The 24,705-nt window shown below is 45.4% G+C and overlaps 1 protein-coding gene across 1 annotated transcript in view; it reads left to right on the top strand.

The window, feature by feature from the left end:
• The window catches only part of PARVA (parvin alpha), a 47,021-nt gene that overhangs the window by 10,472 nt on the left and 11,844 nt on the right, over window positions 1-24,705 (top strand). Inside the window, exons 4-10 of the mRNA XM_081098894.1 lie at window positions 7,701-7,841; window positions 12,052-12,167; window positions 15,700-15,758; window positions 17,868-17,887; window positions 19,183-19,244; window positions 19,916-19,984; window positions 23,896-23,997. Coding sequence (XP_080955020.1) covers window positions 7,701-7,841; window positions 12,052-12,167; window positions 15,700-15,758; window positions 17,868-17,887; window positions 19,183-19,244; window positions 19,916-19,984; window positions 23,896-23,997 — 569 coding nt within the window. The remainder of the gene's footprint in view (window positions 1-7,700; window positions 7,842-12,051; window positions 12,168-15,699; window positions 15,759-17,867; window positions 17,888-19,182; window positions 19,245-19,915; window positions 19,985-23,895; window positions 23,998-24,705) is intronic.

Genomic DNA, 24,705 nt, shown 5'->3' with positions numbered 1-24,705 from the left:
CCAGATTCAGGAAGCTCTGGGAATCCCAAACAAGATAAAGAATAAGAAATATATACCTACATACTTCATAATGAAACCTAGAAACACTGAAGATAAATTACCTATAAAAGAACAGTGTACTGAGTGCTGTCTTTCATCAGGAACAAAAGCCAAAAAAATATTGAAATGAAATCTTCAAGTGCAGAAAAAAAAATTGTCAACTTACAGGTTTATACCCAGAAAAAAAAAAAAACACTTTTAAAAATGAAGATAAAAATGAATTCATTTTAAATCAACTAAACGGAAAAGGTTTACTACCAACAGAACTTCACTCCAGGAAGAAAGAAAATGAATCTAAAAGGAAGATCTGAAATGCAACCAAAAATGATGAGCAAAGATTACCATGGTGGGTAGATTGAAGCAATAATTGAACAAATATAAAACAACCACAATAATGTCTAATTTGTTCATTTAAAAAATTAAGATTGAATCAGAATACTACAAAATTATAGTGCTTAAGTTAGAGTGACTTTGGAGTAAGTGTGCTGAGGTCCTTATAGTATTTAGTACTAGAAGCCTGATGCACGAAAATTCGTCCAAGAGTAGGCCTTCCTTCCCCTGGCTGCCAGCACCGGCTTCCCTCCAGCACCCAGGACCTGGGCTGGCTTCCCTCGGGCCGCCCACAGACACCTGGGACCAGGGCTGGCTTCCCTCAAGCCCCACTTCGTCAGGAAGGACGTCCGGAAGATGTCCAGTCTAATTAGCATATTACCCTTTTGTTATTATAGATATTGATAAAGATGCTGATTAACTAAAGATACCGATCAATTTAAGATTCTATTACATTAAATGCATGTGATAAATTTTCTAAGGTAGCTGTTAAAATAAAAATATGTGGCCGAGACCGGTTTGGCTCAGTGGATAGAGCGTCGGCCTGCGGACTGAGGGGTCCCGGGTTCGATTCCGGTCAAGGGCATGTACCTGGGTTGCGGGCATATCCCCAGTGGGGGATGTGCAGGAGGCAGCTGGTCGATGTTTCTCTCTCATCGATGTTTCTAACTCTCTATCTCTCTCCCTTCCTCTCTGTAAAAAATCAATAAAATATATTAAAAAAAAATAAAAATATGTGTAACCTCCATACTAGTAATGGGGAGAAAATTAAATGAAAAGGAATAGAAACTTTAATCCAAGGACATAAGGGAAAGTAAAGGATCAGAAAAACAGTATAATAAAAGTGAATCCAAGTATAGTGGTAAACCCATCAATGTAAATTGACTTTATCCATTTAAAAAAGATTGTCAGACTAGATAACAAAACAAAATCTTGTAGATATGCTAACTACATTTACAAGACAAAGGTTGAAAGAAAAACTGTGGAAATAATTATATATGTTAGATGATTACTAATTAAAAGAAAGCTGTGGTAGCTATTTTTAGATCAGACAAAATTCGTAGATTTTAAAGCCAAAAGCATTACTACAGAGAATCTCTACATATTGATTGAGACTAACGTTACCAGGAAAATAAGACATTTTAAATCTAAATGCACTTTTGTGAATCAAATGTATAAAAATTCAAAATGACAGCCCTCGCTGGTTGCTCAGTGGTTAGAGCATCAGCCTGTGGAATGAGAGGTCATGGGTTCAATTCCAGTCCAGGGCATGTACCTCAGTTGCAGGCTTGATCCCTGGTCCCTATTGGGGTGCATGTGGGTTGATGGGTCTCTCTCACTCGTTTACATTCTCTCTAAAAAAAATCAGTGGGAAAATATCCTCTGGTGAGCATTAACAAAAAACAAATAAAAAATAAAAAATGACAGTCAGAATTACAAAAACCTGACAAATCTGTCACAGCGGTAGATTTTTTAAACATATTTCTCTTAACACACTAACAAAAAAGTTCATAAGGCTAGAAAAGATTTGGACACTATAATTAACTAGCTACACCTCAAAACCATAATATTCTCATTCTTTTCAACTGCACGTGGAAGACTTAAGTGTCCACAAAGTAAGTCTCAACAGACCAAGTTTTCTGACCATGATACATAAAAAAAAAAATTTAACCCTCCCCATATAATTGGAAACACAAATACATAACTTAGGACTCAGTCATACTAAAACAAGGATGGATGTATTCTACTCCTTTGAGAAGTGGTTACATTAATATAATAAGAATTATATGGCAACATTTTCACCAGGACATTCAGTTCTTCTACCATTCAGAGTAATTGAGTTTTTCTTCCTTGTATTGATACTTCAGAACTTTTGAATAATGCTGTTTCATTTTTCGCTAACTTCAAAAACAACTGAAAGATTCACAAGATAATTCTACTTGAGAAAATTTTCTAAAAAGCAAAATCATGCCTACTACTTTACAACAAGTTAAACTAATGATGAACAATTTTCAGAACTATGGCAACATATGAGTGACAATTTCCTGGAGGACTCAAATTTCTGCAACAGAAAATTTCCATAGTGCTAGCTAAAATTTGCCTAATAAAGAACAAAAGAGGAAAACTATGAGTCTTGAAAAACAAATTTTCTTTAACTCCTTAGCAACAGGGAGTGAGTTTTATTATTTAACTATAGGACTATTGGAGTGGATCTCTTAAATTTTGAGAGCTGAATATTTTTAAAAGGGGGCTAGGAATAGCAGAAAAGGTTCTTACTTAAATCTTTTAAAATGTCATAAAATTGAAATAAGTGATATAAGCTTACAAAGTAGAGATGACTGCATTTTATCTTATTTGCATGTCTCCCCTCCCCCCAGAATGCTAAAAATTCAGATAAACAATAGAACTATTAAGGGGATTTGGTGAGATAACTGTATTCAAGGAGAAAATCTGTAAGGTAAGGCAACAATTTTTCTATCAGCGATAATCATTTGGTAACACACACACACACACACACACACACAAGATGTTTATTGAAACTTGATTACCAATTGGGAAAAGTAGGATATAACTTGACAGGGGAATGGTTGAATAAAAAAGGTTAATAGTCCTATAAAAGAATGAATTATATTGATATCTATCAATGTAGAAAGATACCCATGATATATGTTTGAGTGAGATATATCATATCTATATATATAAAAGCCTAAGCGACCAGTCAACCGGTCGCTATGACGCACACTGACCACGAGGGGGCAGACACTCAATGCAAGAGCTGTCCCCTGGTGGTCAGTATACTCCCATAGCCAACCTCCCCTGGTCTCTCCCCTCAGCCACTGGCCCCGATGGGGACTGGGCAAGATGGCCCTGATCAGCTCCGATTGCTGGCCAGGCTGAGGGACCCCACCCATGCACGAATTCATGTACCAGGCCTCTAGTAGAGACATAAAGAGGCTGAAAAGACTATAGAAACGACTGATAAAGCTGAGAACTGGTTTGTTTGTTTTTTTAACCCTTTGAGTGCCAACCAATATCCTAGGAACTATGCTAAAATTGCCAAGGCATTTTTGCTGATTTTACAGCAGTTTAGGAAAAAAATTATGAATCGCAAGTAAATGAAGTTACCTATTCAAAAACTTAAGGAAACCTTTACCACATTGACATATTTAGCAATATCATCATCCCTAATAAAAGCAGACTTAGAACTGGACACCATTTCGAAGCTTTGATAGCGGTCCCGGCACTCTAGGGGTTAAGGTAAACAAAATTGTCAAACCTTTAGCTAGACTCACTAGAGGGGCAGAGTGGGGGAAAAATAAAATCAGACATTACAGCTGACACCGCAGATACAAAGGATCATAAGACACTACCACAGTGAGCCCTGCCTGGTGTGGCTCAGTTGATTGGAGCATATCCTGTACACCGAAAGGTCACAGGTTTGGTTCCCACTCAGGGCACATACCCAGGTTGCAGGTTTGATCCCAGGTCAGGGTGCATATAGGAGGCAACCAGTGAGCTTTCTCTCCCTAAAATCAATAAAAACATATCCTCAAGTGAGGAATTTTAAAAATCACACAAAGAGATATCACCTCACACCTGTTATAATGAAAGACAAGAATTATGTGATGGCAAAGATATGAAGTAAAGGGAACCCTGTGTACTGTTGGTGGGAATGTAAATTGGTGCAGCCGTTGTGGAAAAATATATGGAGGCTTCTCAAAAAATTAAAAATAGAACTACCATAGGATCCAGCAATTTTACTTCTGGGTATTTATTTATCTAAAGAAAACAAAACCACTAACTCCAAAAGATAGATGCACCCCGTGTTCCTTGAAGCATTACTGACAATAGCCAAGCTATGGAAACAATGTGTCTATCAATGGATGATCAGATATAAAGAAAATGTGATTTATGTATGTAATGAAATTTGGCCATAGAAAAAAATAAAATTCTGAAATTTGCAAGAACATGGGTGGACCTTGAGGGCATTATGCTGGTGAAATAATTCAGACAGACAGATACCATATGATCTCACTTATCCTATATAATAAAAGCTTAATATGCAAATCAACCAGTCGCTATGATGTGCAATGACCACCAGGGGGCAGATGCTCAACGCAGGAGCTTCCCCCCCCCCCCCCCCCCCCCGTGGTCAGTGCGCTCCCACAGGGGGAGTGCCGCTCAGCCAGAAGCTGGGTTCATGGCTGGCAAGTGCAGTGGCAGTGGCAGGAGCCTCTCCCGCCTCCACCGCAGGAGGGCGGTAAGGAGCAAGGGGTCCCAGACTTTGAGAGTCCTGGACTGTGAGAGGGCGCAGGCTAGGCTGAGGGATCCCCCCTCCCCAAGTGCACGAATTTCATGCACCGGGCCTCTAGTATGTCAAATAAAAGAAAAACAACAAAGAACAGATTGGTGATTGCCAGAGACAGGGTCATGAGGGTAAAGGGGGTAAAAAAAAAAAAAAAAGCAAACACACAAGCAAACAAAAAAGAGTTATACCTGCCCTAACCGGTTTGGCTCAGTGGATAGAGCGCCGGCCTGCGGACTGAAGGGTCCCAGGCTCGATTCTGGTCAAGGGCATGTACCTTGGTTGCGGACACATCCCCAGTAGGAGGTGTGTACGAGGCAGCTGATTGATGTTTCTCTCTCATCGATGTTTCTAACTCTCTATTCCTCTCCCCTCCTCTCTGTAAAAAATCAATAAAATATATATTTTAAAAAAAGAGTTATACCTATATAATTGACATAGAAAAATACTCATGTCCTTGAGTGACAAAACCTGTAGTAGGAAAATGTATACACTGTAATCCCATTTCATTAATGAGAGAGAACTCTGAGTTCTCTGTGTATTATGAACATGAAGCGATATACCTAGAACTGTTAATTAGGGTTACCTCAAGTTAGCCTCTCCTCAAGTCCACATAATGCCAACGCTAAAATAAAATATCCAACCATAAAATTAAAGGCAAAAAGGAAAACCCAAAGCATAATTACTAAAGCGGAAAAAAGGACCACGGAATTGCATTTTCTAAAAAATTAGGAATGCAAAAGAAAGAAAGCTTTAAAAGTTCCTCTGAATAAACAATGCCAGATGCTTAAAGAAAAAAAATCTTTAGGAAAAATGCATTATAATTTTAGTGTCAGACTACTTAAAAATATTGGTGGAACCAGAGAAACAATGACTGTCCTAGTATGTACTGTGTAAAATCCAAGTTTTTAGAAATGAAAACAGAATGGACCAATAGTGCAAGAAGGAAGGAAGGAAGGAAGGAAGGAAGGAAGGAAGGAAGGAAGGAAGGGAGGGAGGAAGGTAGGTGAGGGAGAGAGGGAGGGAGGGAGGGAAGGAGGGAGAGAGAGAGAGAGAAGAGGGAAAGAAAGGGGAGGGAGGGAAAGGGGGAGGAGGGGAGGGGAGGGGAGGGAAGGGAAGGGAAGGGAAGGGAGAAAGAAGAAAGAAAAGTGATTGACCTAGGAAACAGACTCAGAGACCTAAGCTATTCACTCCAAGAAGGCCAAAGCCGGCAGGCTATAAATATGGAAGTCATAGGCAATGGTATAACACAATAAGGCTAGCTTACAGTGGCTCTCATGCTGCCTCTCCTCCCCTCCGGCCTCCCAGCCCACTCCCAGGACAGTGTCGCCTTTCTATCCCAGCAGTTTCCCTCTGAGCCAAGATAAGGTTCACAGGTTTGCTTAACCTAGCACTTCGGGCAGCCTCTACCAAACTCCCCCACTGCAGCGGCAATGGAAGATGAAAACAACCTGTCGTTTCTTCAGTAGAAGAGGATCCAAGATAGGAATTGACAGCCTAAAAATGGAAAAGGCTCATGGGGCCTTTTCCAGGTGTAACATTCAAGAGGAAGACATTTGCATGCAGACTTGCTAAATCCCTGAACTTTAGAAATAAAGAATGATGGCTTCGGGCAACCACAGAGGAAGTTAATATTTCAGGCCATCAGAGATAAGAATAGCTGGAGAGCATCCTATTGAAGCACTGAAAAGAATTAAATGCACTGGACCTGCAGGAATTCTCCAGGGCAACCTCATCATTACCCAAGGGGCATTTGACTGGGATCAGCTAGAGCTGCTTGAAAATAAAATAAGTTAGCAATAGGGGAATCATTGATGTATGGCAAAGTTTAATTACTTTGTATGACAGCCTCTAAAAATGAGGGGAAAAGATACTTTAAAGACATTTCAGAGTGTCAGTTCTATTAATCCTGAACGAGGTGTGGAGGGCAACTTGGATGGATCTAATAGCAGACAATGTATTTCTTGTTAGAGAGTCCAAAGTTCTTTCTAACAGACAAGCGTAAGAATTTAGACAAATAAAGGCAAAGCACAATCTAATTATTTTAAGTATTAAGCGGTTATATCATTGCATACAATAACCATTGATTTTAAAACATACCATTATATAAGTACCACCCAAAAAGAGAAAAAAGAAAAACCCTACGCAAAGCTTCATTACTGCTTAGAATTTTTATTTTCTGTTTTGAAACTGCTCTTGTCGGCTTATTGAGACATGGGAGTGGCCACAGTAGCAGAGCTACGACCAAACGCACACACATGGAAGCGTGAAAACTCACATCTTCTACCTGCCTGACTGTACTTGTAGAGTGCCATCAATTTTAAGACACAACCTGGTTTCAGGGTTGTTAAAATCTTAATAAAATAAAAATAAAAAGTGGGCCTTAGAATTGATGAACTAGGACATGCCAAATAAGTAACTTTCCAGGAGGGTTTTAAAGGAAAGAAGATACTTAAAACATAACTATGACTCAGCATGACACATACTATACTACGGGGATGTACAAAACGTCCTGAATAAGGACTTGCCCAGGGGAAGCACAGAAGGCTTTCCAGGTAGGGCACAAAGATGTCCTTGGAGAAGGCAGAATGGAAAAGAGGAGGGAGAACCCCCAGAATGATAGGGAAAAAGAGTTCAAATATGACGGACTGGGTTAAAGGCCCCACTTCTAAGGTCCTGGACTTTTATAATTTGGGGATTCAAGGTTTTCACCTACTGGCCCTACCAGAGCCACTGTCAGACGAGGAGGGGAGAGCAGTGTCCCTCATCTACAGGCATACCTCAGGGATCCTGTGGGTTTGGTTCCAGATCCCTGCAATAAAATGAGTCATCATCTTTTTGCTGGGGCTGGCCTTCAATTTGTAAAAAAACACAACGTCTCTGAAGAGCAATAAAGCAAAGTGCAATAAAACGAGGTATGCATGTGTATGTTGAGCGAGCGAGTGAATGTGTGAGGGCATGCATATGAGTTGGGGTTGTCTGTGGCCAAAGATCACAGCTGTCCTCTTTTCCTGTGTCGCCCCAGAGAAACTGGAGAGTGAGAAGCTGAACGTGGCCGAGGTCACCCAGTCAGAGATTGCACAGAAGCAAAAGCTACAGACTGTCCTGGAGAAGATCAACGAAACCCTGAAACTTCCTCCCAGAAGCATCAAGTGGAATGTGGACTGTGAGTGTTACCAAGAGAAAGGGCTCTGGTGAATGATGCCTGTGGTCTGTACCAGGAGGTTTCCCCAAGAAGCCAGCCAGGAAGCTGGCCGGCCCTGTGTGGGTGCAGGCCCATTCATCTTACTAAGGAGGGACACATCTCCCACACAGAGGACTCTCTGGGACAAGTGATGTTAAAATCCAGGGTGCCTTTTCTGTAGGCGCTCGTGTAAGATGGGGAGAGGAAGGACACTCGTGTTCATTGAGCTACTTCCGTGTCCCAGCACGACCTTCTGAGAACGCTCTTCTAGGGGCTTCAGGAAGCAGAGATCCCTAAGTGCAGGCAGCTGAGAAGCTGGGGTGGGGGTGGGTAAGGGCATGGCTCTAGAACAGCCGTGGGCAAACTACGGCCCATGGGCCGGATCCGGCCCATTTGAAATGAATAAAACTAAAAAAAAAAAAAAAAGACTGTACCCTTTTATGTAATGATGTTTACTTTGAATTTATATTAGTTCACACAAACACTCCATCCATGCTTTTGTTCCGGCCGGTCTAGTTTAAGAACCCATTGTGGCCCTCGAGTCAAAAAGTTTGCCCACCCCTGCTCTAGAACAATACCCACAGCCTTCCTCTCCATCACTCATTTTCCAGAAGAGAAGATATGGCTGGCATTGTAGGTACTGGAACAGGATTTTTCAGTTCAGGTTTCACAGCTAGATAGGTCAAGGATCTCAGAGAGTATGAACCATTCATTCTTTTGCTGCCTCAAGGGCCTAGATGTCTAATATGGACTTAATGAGTCTTTATCAGAACCAACATTCAATCAGCAAATCGGTGACTCCAGAGTGACGTTATTTCCTGTGGGGAGTCCAGAGTTGTTTAGTTGCTTGCAGTAGATAAAAAGTGTGCATTTAGATTGATAACATGATTTAGTTTGTGTTCTTTGCCTTTGTTTTAAGTATTAAAGGGTTCAATACTATATCTTAGTGAACCCAATTATAAAACCTAAAATGGACACATCCTCACCCCCCCCCACCCCCATAAAAACACCTTTCAAACTTAGCAAAGAAAAAGGAATCTTCACCTCTCAGCGTAGAGACCCAGTAACTGCCAGTGAGAATCTCTTCAGCATGTTTCTAACATCTGACATTGGAGGCGAGACACCAAGTACCTCCTTCAGCATAATTACACCTTTGCTCGCACAGTGTGAAAAGCCGCCTCGCACAGCACAGGGAACAGGGCATCCTCTGCCAGGGAGACATGGGAGGGAGGGGGGACGGGGGAGGCCGTGGCTCTGGGCCCTAGAGGCTGTCTGCGCTGTGTCCCAGGTGTGCTAATAGTGTTCAGGGGGGAAGGAAGGGAGGGAGGAAAAAGGAAGCTTGATCACTGGTTTGAGAAATGTACCTGCATTTTGGAAATCCACAACAGTCATAAGCATTGGAGCATAAAGTAATAAGCATCAAGGTCCTCTCATCAAGACCCCTGCTTAGTTTTTTGGGGTTTTTTTTAATCCTATTTCCCACTCCTTTGAATACGGACCATCTCCACGTATCCTTCCAAACAAAACCCTTTCTCACTTACGAGGGAACCCACCTGGGGAAAGGCTCGGATAGAAGAAGGGGATTTTTAAAAGCCATACGAGGACCACCATCATGTTCACTGTCATTTCTCATAGGGAAATGTGCATGAGTAAAATAATCGCTCACACTACCACTCTCGTCTGGCTGTTTTCATCTTCGCCCCCTACTCTCCACATCTACGCATATTTTTACTTGATGAAGTCAGGTGCATCAGGTGTTTTGTTATTTTCTCTTAGTAGTAAGTCATACATATTTTCTGTATTCCCGTGTGGTCTTCAGAGTTATCGTTTCTGATAGCCGCTCTGTTTCACGGCGTAGATCCCCTAGGTAACCTGAACCGTTTGGCGTTGATCCTTTCAGGACGTTTGGCAGCCTATTGCTGAAAGTCTCAGGTTGTGTCTCTTTTTGCTTTTCTTGAATTAGTCCCGTCATAGATTCCCAGAAGGGAGATAAATGACGAGGTGGGAGGGAATAATTATTTCCATGGCTAGCTCCCTAGGATGCCTCGGGGCTTCAAGAACTGCTGGGCCTGTTTACAAGCAGACCTGGTTTCTTCCCGTGAGGAATGTGGCAGGCACAGCCCTGGGGGAAGCTCCGTCCCTCCTGTTATCTTTCCTAGTACTTTGAGGACATTGTGTCACCTTTCCAGGCAGGATAAAGGGGTGAGGAGAAGCACCTGTGTGTGGGGGGCTGGGGGGGCTGCAATTAGGACTCAGGGACCAGAGCAGCTGTCCTTTTTTCATCTGTTTTGTCTAACGGCTTTTAGAACAAAGGGTTCCTCTGCTTAAGAATAATAATAAAATTGCAAACCACTGGTCTAAACGAACCTTTTGCTAGTGGACAGAGTTTTCTAGATATATTACACAATAATGAACATCTTTGTACATGTAGTGTGTGAGAGAGAGAGAAACTGTATAACTATTTCTTTGGGGGAAAAATTCCCCGGACAGAGTATTCATTGAAAGGGTCTGGCATCAGCATGGTGCTCATGACATTGCTGTCTGTGTTGCTCACCAGACAGTCACGATGACATACACTGTCACCAGTGTGCAAGAACAAGCTTTGGCCTACAGCTTTTCTAGCATTGTGTTTTATGATTAAAAGGGAGAAAGGTAGCAAATGTCCTGCAACCCTGGGTGACTAGACTGAGGGTGTGGCAGTTCTGATCACGTGAGTGAGCACTCCACATCCGGAGCCTTCTATGAGGCTGTTACCACGGGTGACACTATAGACAATGCTCAGAAGCTCAGAACTGAAAACTTCTGGAAGGCGGAGTTAGAAGCAGATCTTAGCTGTTTGCTGCTTGATGGTGGTGTTGAGCTGCTGTTCACAGTCCATGGAAAGCCTTGTGATAATAAGAAGCTCTAATGAGTTCCCAAGGAATGTCTGAATCACTTCCTTTTCTTGGTGATTTCTCAAGGCTTCTGTAGAGCAGACTCATCAATTCTAGCCCAGACAGAAGGACACCCTAACGCTGGGCCCAGGTCATGCTAAGTATGCAAAATGGGCATTTTTCTGTTCTTGCCTTGCATGACCCCTGTAATGAAGAACCATGAGGCTGGTAGGACTGTGAAGACAGGTAAAGTATCTGGGGGATCTTCCCTTTCATGAGAAACAAAGGAGAGAAAGTGGTTTAATTGCCTAGATGCCAGGCACTTTCTCAGATTATAATAAAAAGTATCAACCATTCCTGGGCATCTGCTACGGGCTAGGAGCTTTGCTTACATCATCTCTGGAAGTGCTTTACAACCGGTATTTCTGCACAGGCACAGCTATCCCCATTTGTGAAGATGAGCAGATTGAGGCCCTGAGTCCTTGAGTGGCCTCTCAGAGGTCTTGTCGGCAGTACATAAATGGTAGAGTTGTCAAGTCAGAACTCAAGCTCCAGTCTGCCCAACCGTGTGTGCACCCCATTACATCACCGTACTTTTCTCCTCAGATCTACTGAGAAAACTATAACCCAATAGTTGCCCAGATTTCTCTAGTATAAATGGCTCAGCATCCAGCACATCGCTCTGTAGCTACAGAAGCCAGCTGGTCCTGAACACTTCCTCCCAGCTATTCCCCAAGGGGCACTGCCTACACTGACCATACCTGACACTCAAGAGAGCAACAAAGCCCTTTCGATATCTGTCATGCTTTCCTCCAGAGATCTAGAGCCCTCATCAAAGGGGGAGGTGTCCAGCGTTCCTGACTCAGTGTCCATGTATTGAGAGCCTGCTTCGGGTAGATCCTTGGGACAAGGGTAGTGGTGGCCATCCAAAGGGCTCACAGTCAAGTGGGAAGGGAAGGAGGGTGCAAAGCAGACACACCCAGGGTTGTTAAAATAGAGTGAACAAAGACATGGAAGTGGTGAGAGCTGATCTGAACTCAGAATTCAGCCACTGTCAGGGCCTCTGTGGGAGCCTTGGATCAAAGCAGAGGGCACAACCTTGGAAATCCAGCAATGACATGATCTAAGAAGCTAGCTTCTTGGGACCTGGCCAAGAATGAGGCAGCCCAGGGTGAGGCCTGCGATGACCAAGGGTGTCCCCTGATCCTGAGGTGTGGGATTACAGGGCCAGTAGATGTGATACATTTCAAATATCTGCTTGTATCTGCCTAGAACCTAGAAGAAGATTCTCTAAGTTTTTACATCATCTTTTATTTCAGCTGTTCATGCCAAGAGCCTGGTAGCCATCCTGCACCTGCTGGTTGCTCTGTCCCAGTATTTCAGGGCCCCAATCCGACTGCCAGACCATGTTTCCATCCAAGTGGTTGTGGTCCAGGTAAGACAGATACCATGCGTGCAAAGGGTGGGAGAGTGTGTGCTTGTATATGGAATGCCTTAGGTGGGCAAGTACCTGGGGTTTGCGTGTTTTTGTCAGGAGGGTGTCTGTGTAATGTATATTTGAGGGTGTATGGTGTGTATGTTTGTGAGGTGTGTCTAAAAGGATAAGGAGGAAAGAGGTGTGTGTGTGTGTGCGTGTGTATGTGTGTGTGTGCATGCACACCCTGTAAGCCATAGAGAATCATCTTTTGGGTAAACAGTGGTGCACAGGTATGGGGAGGAGACAGACGTGAGGGCACGTGTGCATGTGTATGCGTGTGTTTGAGAGACCTGACTTGCCAGGCCTGGATTGAGGACACTGCCCCTTTTCACCCGCCCCGAGCAGCACAGCTGGGCTCGCAAGTCATCTTTTCCAGATCGTTGGATGGAATTTCCATTCACATGGCTGTGTAATTTCCACAATGAGGCTGTGCACTCTCCCTGTGACTATCTCATTCTACCCCTAACCCCATTAGATACTCAAATTCAATTTTATTTTCCAACTTTATGCCATTTAGCAGAAGGTCATTTGGTTTGCTTGTTTCTGTTCTTTTCCAAATAAACATGCTGCAAGGGAAGACTCCCCTTCTAAGCAGCTCCCAGAGTATCCAGGGATCTGGAATAGAGAATGATATGGCAGTTCTGCGTCCAGTGGTGAGGACGGGCCTGGAGAGCTGGTGAGCTTTGCAGCACCAGGCCAGGCCAGTTTCCAGGACAAAAGGTCTTTGAGCTGAGCTTTCAGGGATCAATGTGAATGGAAGAGGACTTGGGGGTGCTCAGTTGTGCCCTAATGAAAAAGTATTTCTTTTACACCTTCTGGGTACTGAACTTGCTACACATCAAGGGGGCATAACAGGACTATGACACCTTGGCCCCGCCCAGAGATAAACAGCAGAGAGGGCTATCGGGCCCACAGCCAATGCGAATGTGTGTGGTGCAGACATTAAGTGCAGGTGACTGAAAGGGACTAATTGGCCTCATTTATTGAGCACTCAACTGTGTCAAGCATGGTGCCGAGCATTTTCTGTCTGCTGTGGATACGTGGCCAGCCCAGAGCTTCCTGATCCAAGCATCTTCCTAGTGAATCCAGGCCATCTCTCTATTATGTTATTTTTACCCATCAATAATGTGTGAATCCGTTTCATTATATTTTTTTAAAACTATGATTCAAGATCTGAGCAGGAGAAGGGGGGCTCCTATTTTGAAACAGTGGTCACTGCAAGCCCATGCCTCATGCCTTATTTTGAGCTCAATTATGGGCCATCTGAAGGCTGTTGTTGGTTTAATTTGTCCTGTAGGCAGCCTTGTTAGCATGAGGGAGAAAAGAGGACACGTTACATAAAATGGCATCAATGCACGTCAGGTTTTATGGGGTGTTTTGCTTTATCAAGCTAAACAGGCACAGAAGCAGGACTCGGAATTGGCTGTGAGTCACTGAACGACAGAGAGCTCTTTGGGGAACAGACAGTGGATCGAGGTGAATCAGGACGCGGTGTGAGGGGTCATTTAACCCAGATTTCTTTTCCATTGTGTACAAAGGCATTTAATTATGTGTGATGTGTGGCTGAGGTTTTATATCTGTGAATGGCCTCACAAGACAAGGACACAGATTCCATCGGCCCCCCCGTGAAAATGTCACCTATGTTAAAGGTGTATTTGGGAAAGTTCTGATTTATCCTCATCGGGTCTCCTTTCAGTGATGTTTACTTCCTCTTTTGCTATGCTAGTCCATTCCTCTTCATCTCTTTCAGATATACTCTTTACCCAGCTTTAGCTTTCCTTCTGTCAGAGTCTTTTGCAAGGACCCTAGATTCTGTGGCTATTGAGAATGTGAAGAGAAGGTTCTGGAAGTTTTGGCAGAAGGGTCAAGAAGGAAGGTTTCAACAGACACCAGTGCCAGAAGGTCCTTGTGGACACTCACCTCAGCCTTTGAGGAAGATGAATTTGCTGTGACAACTGATTTCCAGGCCAGACCACCCTCCAAAGGCCTCTGACTATGCAGGAACCTAATGCAATGAATCTCCCTGCTCATGCCCACCTGAAGGTCCTCCTGCAACTGAGCACTGCTTCATTAGCTCCTGTGCCCACCCAGCGAGGATTAAATTCTAAACCAGCGCTCACTTGGCTCCCCATTGACTCATGGCACCCTCCCTGCAAACCTCCCCTCAACGCATTGTGCTCTAGCTCTGCCTGTTTGCTTAGGCCAGTGGTCGGCAAACTGCGGCTCGTGAGCTACATGTGGCTCTTTGGCCCCTTGAGTGTGGCTCTTCCACAAAATACCATGTGCGGGCGCGCCCGCACAGTGCGATTGAAACTTCATGGCCCATGCGCAGAAGTCGGTATTTTGTGGAAGAGCCACACTCAAGGGGCCAAAGAGCCGCATGTGGCTCGAGAGCCGCAGTTTGCCGACCACTGGCTTAGGCCATTCCTCCGGGGGAATGACCTCTCCTCTGTGCCCTTTGAGTGCCAGGTCAAGAACCCCTCCCCTTGGACGGTTTCCCTGACCATCCCCCGCTGAACGTGTCTGCCTTTGTCCTGCATTCAGCACTTTCTCTCTGCATAGGGTGACCATGTGATTTATTACCCAAGACACTTTTGAGAGCAAAAGGGATCCTACTAATAACTGACCTGGGTCATCAGGCAAAAACCCTGTTTGGGGAAAACCATTCTTACATAGCTGCTTCATCTATGACATTTCACTCTCTAAGTTCCTCAAGTATTTGCTCCAAGTCCAACGCAGGGACTTGTCCATAGAAGGTACAAATTAGGGGATTGTACTTAGAAGGCACTGATCAATGAAACAAAGAAGAGAGGATGAAGTGATGGGAGTGGGTGGAATAGATGTCAGATAGATGGGTAGGTAGGTAGGTGGGTGGGTGGATGGATAAGTGGATGGATGGATGGATGGATGGATGGATGGGCTGGGTGGGCCTCTCAATTACTTAACCTCTGCTCAGAGAGTAAGCTAATTACCTGAGGACTGTACTGGTTATTTGAAAGCTCCTGTATTTATCCATTAAAAAGAAGGAAAAACAAACAAACTCTCCCTCTATTTGAATTCTCCAAGCTGGCCTGGGTTCCTCCACCCCAGCCCCCCAGCTGAATGTGTTTCTCAGCTTTCCTCTGTGGCCCCAGCTGGAGGGCAGACACACCCTGGCCTTCATTTCCATTTGGTTTACTGTGGATTACTCCAGGAGGCAAACAGTTTGCTTCCAACAGAATGTCTTCCAACAAAGAAAGAAAAGATTCACCATCCAAGAAACAGCCTACTTGTTTGGACTAAACATGAGCTGCCCTGAAGTACGAATGGTACGGTCCAGGCCCGGGAAGCCAGGGGGCTTGTTTCACTTCTGGAAGCCTCTCAACTCCAGACTCACTTTCTTAAACACCAGTAACGTTCTCAGTATCAGGAATGCTAATCAGTATTTTGTATTTTTCTAAAGCATATTTTTCTCTCCTCCTCCCAACCCTTCTCCCCACCCCCGTTTCAGAAACGAGAAGGAATCCTCCAGTCTCGGCAAATCCAAGAGGAAATAACTGGTAACACAGAGTATGTCAACACCATTGTTGCCAGCGATTCTGTAATGGAACACAGATGTTTCTCCGAAATTCGTCCATTTGCTGATATTTAGTTTTCATTTATTGGGATTGCAAGAGGGATTATACTTCAGCCAATGATTATAGCTTAGCCTTTTCCATGCATTCAAAACATGCCTCTCAATGCTTAAGGTACAAACTTGGGTGGGGAAGTGGGGAGAGAGAATTAGCAGTGATTGAAAAATTCTAATTTTGTGGCACTCCGGGAAAAAAGTGTGCCCCCAAAAGCCAACCAGCATGAAATCGTCATGCCATAAACATGGACTTGAATTTAAATTGTTAGCCTTCAAAAGGACGTTTTTCTTCCTTTCTGAATCTGATTGATTTGGTCACATGCCATGACCCAGAAAGCCCCTCTCTACCTTAGAGGGTGTTTTTGTTGTTTTCACTTACTTTAAGAAATTGGAATATCAAAGCATGTAAGAGGTTTGCTGTGGGGAAGACAAGTTTGGTCTTAAGCAGAAAGAGCAGGACCGTGTGTGGGTTTGAGATCCCTGGGCAGGACTGGCCCTGGCCACAGGTGAGGCCGGGCAAAGTTCGTTTTATGCATCCCCTGGCTCCATCTCTCCTCTGTCCTCCCTTGAACAAGAAGAACGAAGTGAAAAGAGCCGAGACCTCTAATCCAGCCTCACTCGAGTTCAAATCCAGACTCTGCCACTTTACTCACCTGTTAGTCTCTTAGCCTCTCTGACCTCCGTGTCTTCATCTCTGAAGTGGGGAGCATTTTGCTAACCACAGAGTGTGAGGGTGTGACGTGGGAAGAGCTCGGCCTTCCCTTTCCCATGTCCTTCATTGCTGACTTTTCTGGCTTTTCCCCATCACAGCTGACCCACGCCAGCCAAGCCTTGCCCAATCTCTAGGAAACTCACTTCCCCTCCCCCATTGTGGCTGGCGGAGGTCCAGTGTGCTGTGGACCACGCTATGCATGTGCCTTAAAAGGGCCCAGGTTAGGGCAGAGATGTGGGAGGCCCTTCCCCAGATGCCCAGTTGGTGGCCTGCCTCCGCACCACTCCAGCGTCCAGTCCTGGCAGCCGAGGGGGCAGCTGATGTACAAGGCACACTGATGCCTGGCCTTGATTCTGTGAGGGGCGGGCTGAAAGCTGCCCTGACAGGCCGGCCGGGAGGAGAATTCCTCACCGTCCCGCCCCCACCTCCCCTCACCTCTGCTTGTCGTGGAAAAGAGGAAAATGTGTCTGAGAAGATCCTGTGAGAAGCTCCCAAATCGGAACATGAAGCTGCAGTTTTCAGAGCAATCTCTCAGCTGCCCCTGTGCTTTCTGTGGCCCCTTTCTGCCATCTTGTCACATAGACAAACAAGGATGCAAACTCCTAATCATTTGACAATACACTCCAGTCTCTGAAGCATTTTTGTATCTGTCGATGTTCATAATACACACATGAAGCAATGATTGCACCTCCTAAAACCCCACAGCCCAAAGGTGGAGACAGAGATTATCACTGGTCTGTCCAGCAGTTAACTCCAAGGTCACTGTTCTTTCCAGTGCATTACCCGGAAGTCATCATGTAACGGGTGATAGAAGCGCAGTTGGAATAAACTAAAGAGACCCACTAATGTATTAAGAAAAAAAATATATTGAGCATTTACCTATATACCAGGAATTGTGCTAAAATCTTTCCACTTATTAAATTATGTAATGCTCACAACATGCTCTCCTCATTTTAGAGATAAGAGACCTGGTGCCCAAGAGAGGTTCAGTAGCTTGCTCAAGGTCACATAGCACACAGATGGCACTGTTGGATTTAAACCTAAGTAGTCCGTCTTTAATGCTTGTGTTCTTGGTTCTCTGCTGCTTCACTGCTAAAAGTCCAGTTCCAGTTCCTGCCCTCTTTGAGAAAAACCTATCCTGGAGCAAGGCGAGGTGCAGCTTGATGGGTATTACAGGATGTATTGGGGAGAGAAGAACTTGACCTCCCCAGGCTAATGCCCACAGCACCCTGGGCAGCGAACTTACTAAGTGTAGAATGCCAAGAGAGCTTTGGGGCTGTTCAATCAAGGGCGAAGAGAGAAGATTCACACTGTTTTCTTTCTCCTTTTCCTACAGGGCTCTCTCCGGAAGGCATGGTGAGTTGCGTAAGATTGTCCATTGGTGCTGGTGGCTTCCACGGGGGTCTAGTTAATTCTGCAGCAGCTGGGAACCATAGGCACTCGGCTTGCTCCCTGCATGTGTCTGCGCCAGCCTGGTCACAGAGCTGCGTGGTAGGGAGGGTCTGCTTACAGGTGGGAAGAGGAAAACTAACCACAGCTGCACAGTCCTTTCGCAAGTAGCCAGGCCACTGGCATTGCTGGGCCTCTGGATGGGTCCTGGGCAGTCTTGCTCGAAGCGTATGGTGAGAGTAAAGAAAGGAGGTGTATCTACATGCTCGGACTGTCTCCTCTCTGCCCAGCCCTTCTGGAAGCTGCTTCTTTCTCTTTCCTTTTCATAGCTCCTGTCTTTCCCATCTCCCACAACTTTGGGCTTGTTCACAAAATCTGTGAATGTCAGAGGTCACTGTCACCTTCCTGGAAGTCTCGGATTTGCCCATCGGTGCAAGAGTAGGGAGATACAGACCCGGGACCACCAACCTTCCCTGCCCCAGGTTTCCCTCCATTATTTCACTTCCCAGTTCAGAGAATGTGGGGAGGTGGGGGGTGGGCAGCTAGGAGAGACCTGCAGGGGGCGTGGCTTTGCTACTTCCTATGATCCTGTATTTGCTGTGCATATTTTGAACAATTCCAGTAATGCCAAAACAACTCAGATTAGTAGACATGTCAGAGTTACTGAGCACGTGCACATACTTTCCCGTCTTTCATCTCATAACACACCCGGGAGGTCCATTTCTCAGACGGCATTTTAGAAGAGGAAACTGAGGCACAAAGCGCTGAAGTGACTAGGCCACTCGAGAGGAGGAGCTCGCATCCTGTGCGGGCTCTGGTTCCCAACCTGCGTATTAATGCACGCTGCTGCCAGGATGGTTGTCCGGGTGTCCTGGTTTTGATCACTAGGGGGTGAAGTGATTTGATATTTGGATGTCATCCTACCTCCAAAAAGCTTCCGAAACACTTTGGAGCCATGACTAAATCATAATGTAATGAACACGAAGACTGAAGAGAAATGACAAGTCCCCAGTTATAAAGTGCCTAACGGAGCCCCTCAGTCCCGGCCCAAAAGAGGTTTGACACAGAGGGTGGACACACACACACAGCTCCCTAGGTGAGCATAACCCAAATCTCTGCCCTAAACCCAGCTTCTAGAGTTCCCCGCGAAGCCTCAGACCCCAGAAAGTTTCCATCTGTACCTGACCATGTGGCCAGGACCTGGGGTGGGCTTCCCACCAGGAATCAGCTGTGTCGTCCATCGACATTTCCCTCTTTTTCAGAACGTGATGCCTTCGACACCTTGTTCGACCATGCACCCGATAAGCTCAACGTGGTGAAAAAGGTGGGAAAGAGGTGGGAAAAAGGGGGAGGCGGGTAGCAAAGCACTTTAGGAAACATCATCCCTATAGCTCGCAAGCTTCCTAAGACTGGTTTTATCACCAAATCTCTGCAAACATGGGCTTTCCTGCTTGATGTCCATTTTTCCTGTCTTGTTCTCACTGGAGAACTCATCCAGTCCCTTTCTTCTCCCATCAGGATGATAGCGTATCTCGGGGTTCTGAGACTACTATGAGCACCCTTTGTTCCCACCCTTACTCAACTTCCAGCCGTCCCTGCCTCCACACAGGCACAGGCACCTGCACCTAGAAAGGGACTGCAAGGAGGGACCCAGTGGGGTCATTTCTTCTCTGGCCCCCTGACCCTGGGGTCAGACCCTCCACCTCTCACTCTCAGGACTCCTAGCTCCTCTCACAGTTTGAGTCACATAGTGTCCAAGTCTTTGAAAGCCTCCTTTCCTATGAACTCCAGGGGCTTTGCCGAAAAGCCTCCTAGGCTGCTCACTCATCCTCACTCAGCTCGGCACAGGGATCCCAGACCCAGTGCTCTCAGCAGGGCCTCATCACATGTGGTCATCCTGGTCCTTGTCCTCACGGTGGAGTCACTGAGGTGGCCCCGAGGGCCTGGCACTGGTGAGAGCCTCCATCTCAAAGCCGCCTGTGCTTCTTTTTTTAGACTCTCATCACTTTTGTGAACAAGCACCTGAATAAACTGAACCTGGAGGTCACAGAACTGGAAACCCAGGTGGGTGACAGCCCCGAGGGGAGCGTGGGGGCCAGGCCCTGCGCAACAGCTACCATTCCAAGTGCCCCATCCCTGCACGGCCAGGAGGGCTTTCCACACTGACCCTCAAGCTTTCCCAGGAGGGAGGGGATTCTATTCCTGTTTGGACTTTATCTGAATTTACTTTGAAAAATTGCAAGAATATTATCATGAATATCTAAACACTCTTCACCTACATACACCAATTATTAATATTTGACTACATTTGGGGTTTCTTTTTTCTCTCTCTCCACCTAAGCACTTCAGCATACATCTCTTCATAACAAGTACATTCTCTTAGATAACCACATCCACTGATCAAATTCTGGTAATTTTAACATTGGTAGAATACATCGTTTAGGTTAAACCATATGCAATTGCTGATATTTGACTACTTTTGACAATGTCACATGATTCAAAGAAACACTCTATATTCCAATTTTTCCAGTTCCCTAATATTCTCACATGCAGTATTTAGTTGTCATGTTTCTTTAGTGTCTTGTTATAGAACAGATCCTCAGCCTTTCTTTACATGATGTCATTTTTGAAGAGTGCAGGCTATTTGGTTCATAGAATGTCTCTAAATGTCCCTCCTTACAATTAGATTCAGGTTATGCATTTTTAGTAACAATACCACCTGAGTAATGGTGTCTTCTCAGACACTTTTGTCCAGCAGTCCGTGACTGGTGACAGTAACTTTGATTACAGGGGTAAGCTGGTGTCCACCAGAACTCCCTACTGCTAAGGTCCTCTCCCTCCTTTATAAGTAATAACTAATCTTTAGTGGGAGATACTTTAAGGCTGTGTAATGTATTCTGTTTCCCGACCTCCTTTCATTTGTGATGAATTTCTAAAATGAGGTTTTCTTTTGAGCACATGGACATCTCTTGTTGTTTCTAAAAGCAATTCCTGGCCCAGTCAGTGTGGCTCAGTGGTTGAACATCAACCTATGAACCAGGGGGGTCAGGGCACATGCCTGGGTTGCGGGCTTGGGCATGCAGGAGACAGCCAATCAATGATTCTCTCTCATCATTGATGTTTCTGTCTCTCCCCTTCTCCCTTCCTCTCTGAAATCAATAAAAATATTTTTTTTTAAATAACTACATAATAAATAAAAGCAATTCCAGGTCTGTGCCTGAGTACTATCTGAGTGTGTCTGGACTCTGTGGAACGAGTTTACATGCTCTTTGGGGAGTTAGGGAACACTCTGGAAAAGTGGTATTTCCTCAAATGAGCTAGAGTGAGCTCTGGGACTTTCCCTAAGTTTGCATGAACAGGTTGTGCTATGAAAGGGAGTCTCTGGTGAGTGTGTTTAGTGTTTGTCTGCGGGTTTTACCACCAAGTCATCAGAAAGAGCAGTCAGGGTGGGAGCTGTCTATGTCAGTGGCGCTCAGAGCTGTGAGTAACCCCGACCCTAACCCAAGGTCCTCCTCTGAGTTGATAGATTGGAATTTTTTATTCTCAGCCCATTCCAGCCACAGCCAGAATGAGGCCCAGTTAACTATTCCCATGGGCAGGCCTTGATTCTAACATGGATGCTGGGTCTGCTCTTGCATTGTCCACCTCTGGGGTGACCTAGGATGAGTCATGCTCAGGCCCTACCCACCTGATGGATGGAAGCAGACAGGAAGCTGCACCTCGGCCAAGTTCATGCAGGGTCGTATGCCCATAACAAAGGCGAAGCACAGGCCCACCAGCCAGCCACCTGGCAGATCTCTGACTCTGGGCCCAGCTCACATTCCAGGCAATTCAGTCTACTTTTTTTTTTAAGTTTCCTAAGATGATTCCAAGAACTTTGGCCTCTTGTGAACTCTAGCAACTGTTGTTTATGTCCACAAACCTTTGGTGGCCCCACTTCCTTTGAAAGGTTCTAGGATACCAGATACTCACCCGACCTCTATACCTTTGCTCAGGCCCCTCTCCATACCTAGAACACCTTCTCCTTCCGCATTTCCCTCATCCCACAGGCCTCCACTCCTCCACAAGCCTGCCCCAGTGCCCAGCACACACTCACCTTGCCCTTCCTTGAGCAGAATACCTGAATCCCTCTGCTTAGCCTAGGAATCGATGGTCTCTAAGACCAGGTTCTCAGCCCGTCCAGACTCTACTGTCCTAGATGGGAAGGTAGGGCTCTAAGCCTCTTGTCCTGGCCCTCAGCACACAGTTGTACTTTGCCAGTAAGTTGTGTCCTGATTGCTTTGTTGTTTTCCCAGATAGTAAGCAATACAGTACATCTTTACTTAACATCATCAATAGAGTCTTAGAAACCATGACTCAGAGCAAAATGACATATAACTAAACCAATTTTCCCATAGGCTAGTTGATATAACCAAGTTCCTACAGTGTATTTTTGGTCACAAAAATGTCACCAAAGTTCTAAATAAAGACCCCCTCCCCAACTTTTCTAATATTAAACACTGAAATAAATGTGAGTTCTGCATACATTTAAGAAATATTAATAAAAATAAGTAAGAATTCTTTTCTAATCTGCTTGTTCCAGTTCAGGGTCACAGGTGGCTAGAGCCTATCCCTGCAGCTCAGAGCACAAAGCAGGACCCAGCCCTGGACAAGACGCCCTTCCACCCACACTCACACAGACTGGGACACTGTAGACACGCCAATTCTTCTGACGTGCACATCTCTGGGATGTGGGAGGAAACCCGAGTACCTGGAAGAAACCACGCAGACATGGGGAGAGCTTGCCAACTTCACACAGACAGTGGCCACAGCTGAAAGTTAATTTTTTTCTCATCAACCTTATAATGTAATGATGTTATTCAAGGACCTGCTATAGTTAAATATTTATTAAGTTTTGCCTACACATCAAGCAGTACTCTAGGCACTTTATACCTATTAACTGGTTTAGTCCTCATGATAACCCTGTTAAGTAGAAACTATACTTCGATCATCCCCATTTTACCAATGAGAAAAATGAGGTACAGAGAAGTTATGTAACTTGCTTAAATCACACAGCCAGTAAGTGGTAGAGCTGGAGGACTAGCTTCAGAGCCCAACTTCATAATAGCTACACTGTGCTGCCTCTTAAGCGATGATACAGTGAGATATGAGAAAGGAGAATGACGAGGCCTGTATGACACTAGAGTTCTTTGTTCACAAAGTACTTCACCCTAGTAGCCTCATACCATTGGCCTTGGACATCCCCTTCCCCTCCTCCTTCTGCCCCACCCTAGCTAATTCCTGCTCATCCCTCCAGTCTCCATTCAGGCAGCGCCTCCTCCAGAAGCCTTCCCTGTTGCCTTCAGTGGGAGAGAGTGACTCTGTCACACAAGCCAACCTGCTTCCCTCCATCAGAGCAGCTGCTGCATTTTCTCCACATCAGTCTCCCTATTGGGCTGTGAGCTCCTCTAGGGAAGGGGCCACAGCTGGCCCATAACTGTGGTCCATGTGCTGGATCAGGGCTTAGAACATGACCAGTGCTCAATAAATGCTGGATCATGCCTGGCTGGTGTTGCTCAGTGGTTGTACATCAACCTATGAACCAGGAGGTCACAGTTCAATTCCTGGTAAGGGCATATGCCTGGGTTGCAGGCTTGATCCCAATGTGGGGCATGCAGGAGGCAGCCAATCAATGATTCTCTCTCATCATTGATGTTTCTATCTCTCCCTTCCTCTCTGAAGTCAATAAAAACATATATATTTTAAAAATATTTAAAAATATATATTTAGAAAAAGAAATCCTTATTATAAAAATATTTTAAAATAAATAAATGCTAGATCAACTGAGATCAGGACCGTGGGCGCCGTCTCCAGTGTTGGACCAGCCAGATATGGGACAGACCAGACATGTCGACATAGAAGCTGACAAGCCCTCTGGATGGGGCTTGCCTTGGGACTCAAGGGCCCAGTGCCTTCACCTGACTCTCTTTCTCCAGTTTGCAGATGGGGTGTACCTGGTGCTACTCATGGGGCTCCTGGAGGGCTACTTTGTGCCCCTGCACAGCTTCTTCCTGACCCCGGACAGCTTTGAACAGAAGGTAAGGAGAGGCGATGTGGAGGGAGGCCCTAACCCAGATGCTCTGACTCATCCACCAACAGCTATGCTGGGGCCATCTGGGATTCCTGTCTACCCATGGTCTTCAGTGGTTGGATGGGAGGCCCATTCTGATGAGCACTGAGCTGGAAAGGAGCTACCTGAAGACCACAGAGCATCTGACCACTTTCTCTCCACCCACCCCCACCATAGCCTGGCCTTGGTCCCCTAGTCATATGCTCCATCCAGGTATCACTGGCCAGTCTCATCTCTCCCAGAAGTGACAAGGCTGGTCATACCTGACCACCTACACTCAGCCTCATTCCGATGACTCATAAGCTGCCACAGCCTGTCTGCTAGACAAGGGGCATTTGATCCAAGGAAGAAACCCTTCTCTGCTTCTTGTGCATATGTCTTGCTCTCCAATTCTTTCAACTGAGAGCACTAATGTGCCTGAGTTGAAAACCCTGGTAGTTAACAAAGGAACACAGTAGAACAGAAAGAGGAATTTGAACGTCTCCAGCAGTACTCACCAAGAGTAGGCTGGGATAGGCCAGCCCACACTCCACATGGCCTGCCCATTTTGGTAACCTCACTTCTTCTTCAAATTAGGACATTTTAGCTCAGCCCTTTGTCCCTCTAGCTCCATCACTTCCCAGGGGCAGATCCCAGGATCCGCAAGGGCCCAGGAATGAGTGTGCAATAACATAGG

This window comes from Myotis nattereri (genome assembly GCF_964212035.1).
Source record: "Myotis nattereri genome assembly, chromosome: 9".
NCBI classification, from domain to species: Eukaryota; Metazoa; Chordata; class Mammalia; order Chiroptera; family Vespertilionidae; genus Myotis; species Myotis nattereri.
The sequence above is the reverse complement of the archived record's forward strand: the minus strand, read 5'-3'. Positions and strand labels throughout refer to the sequence as shown.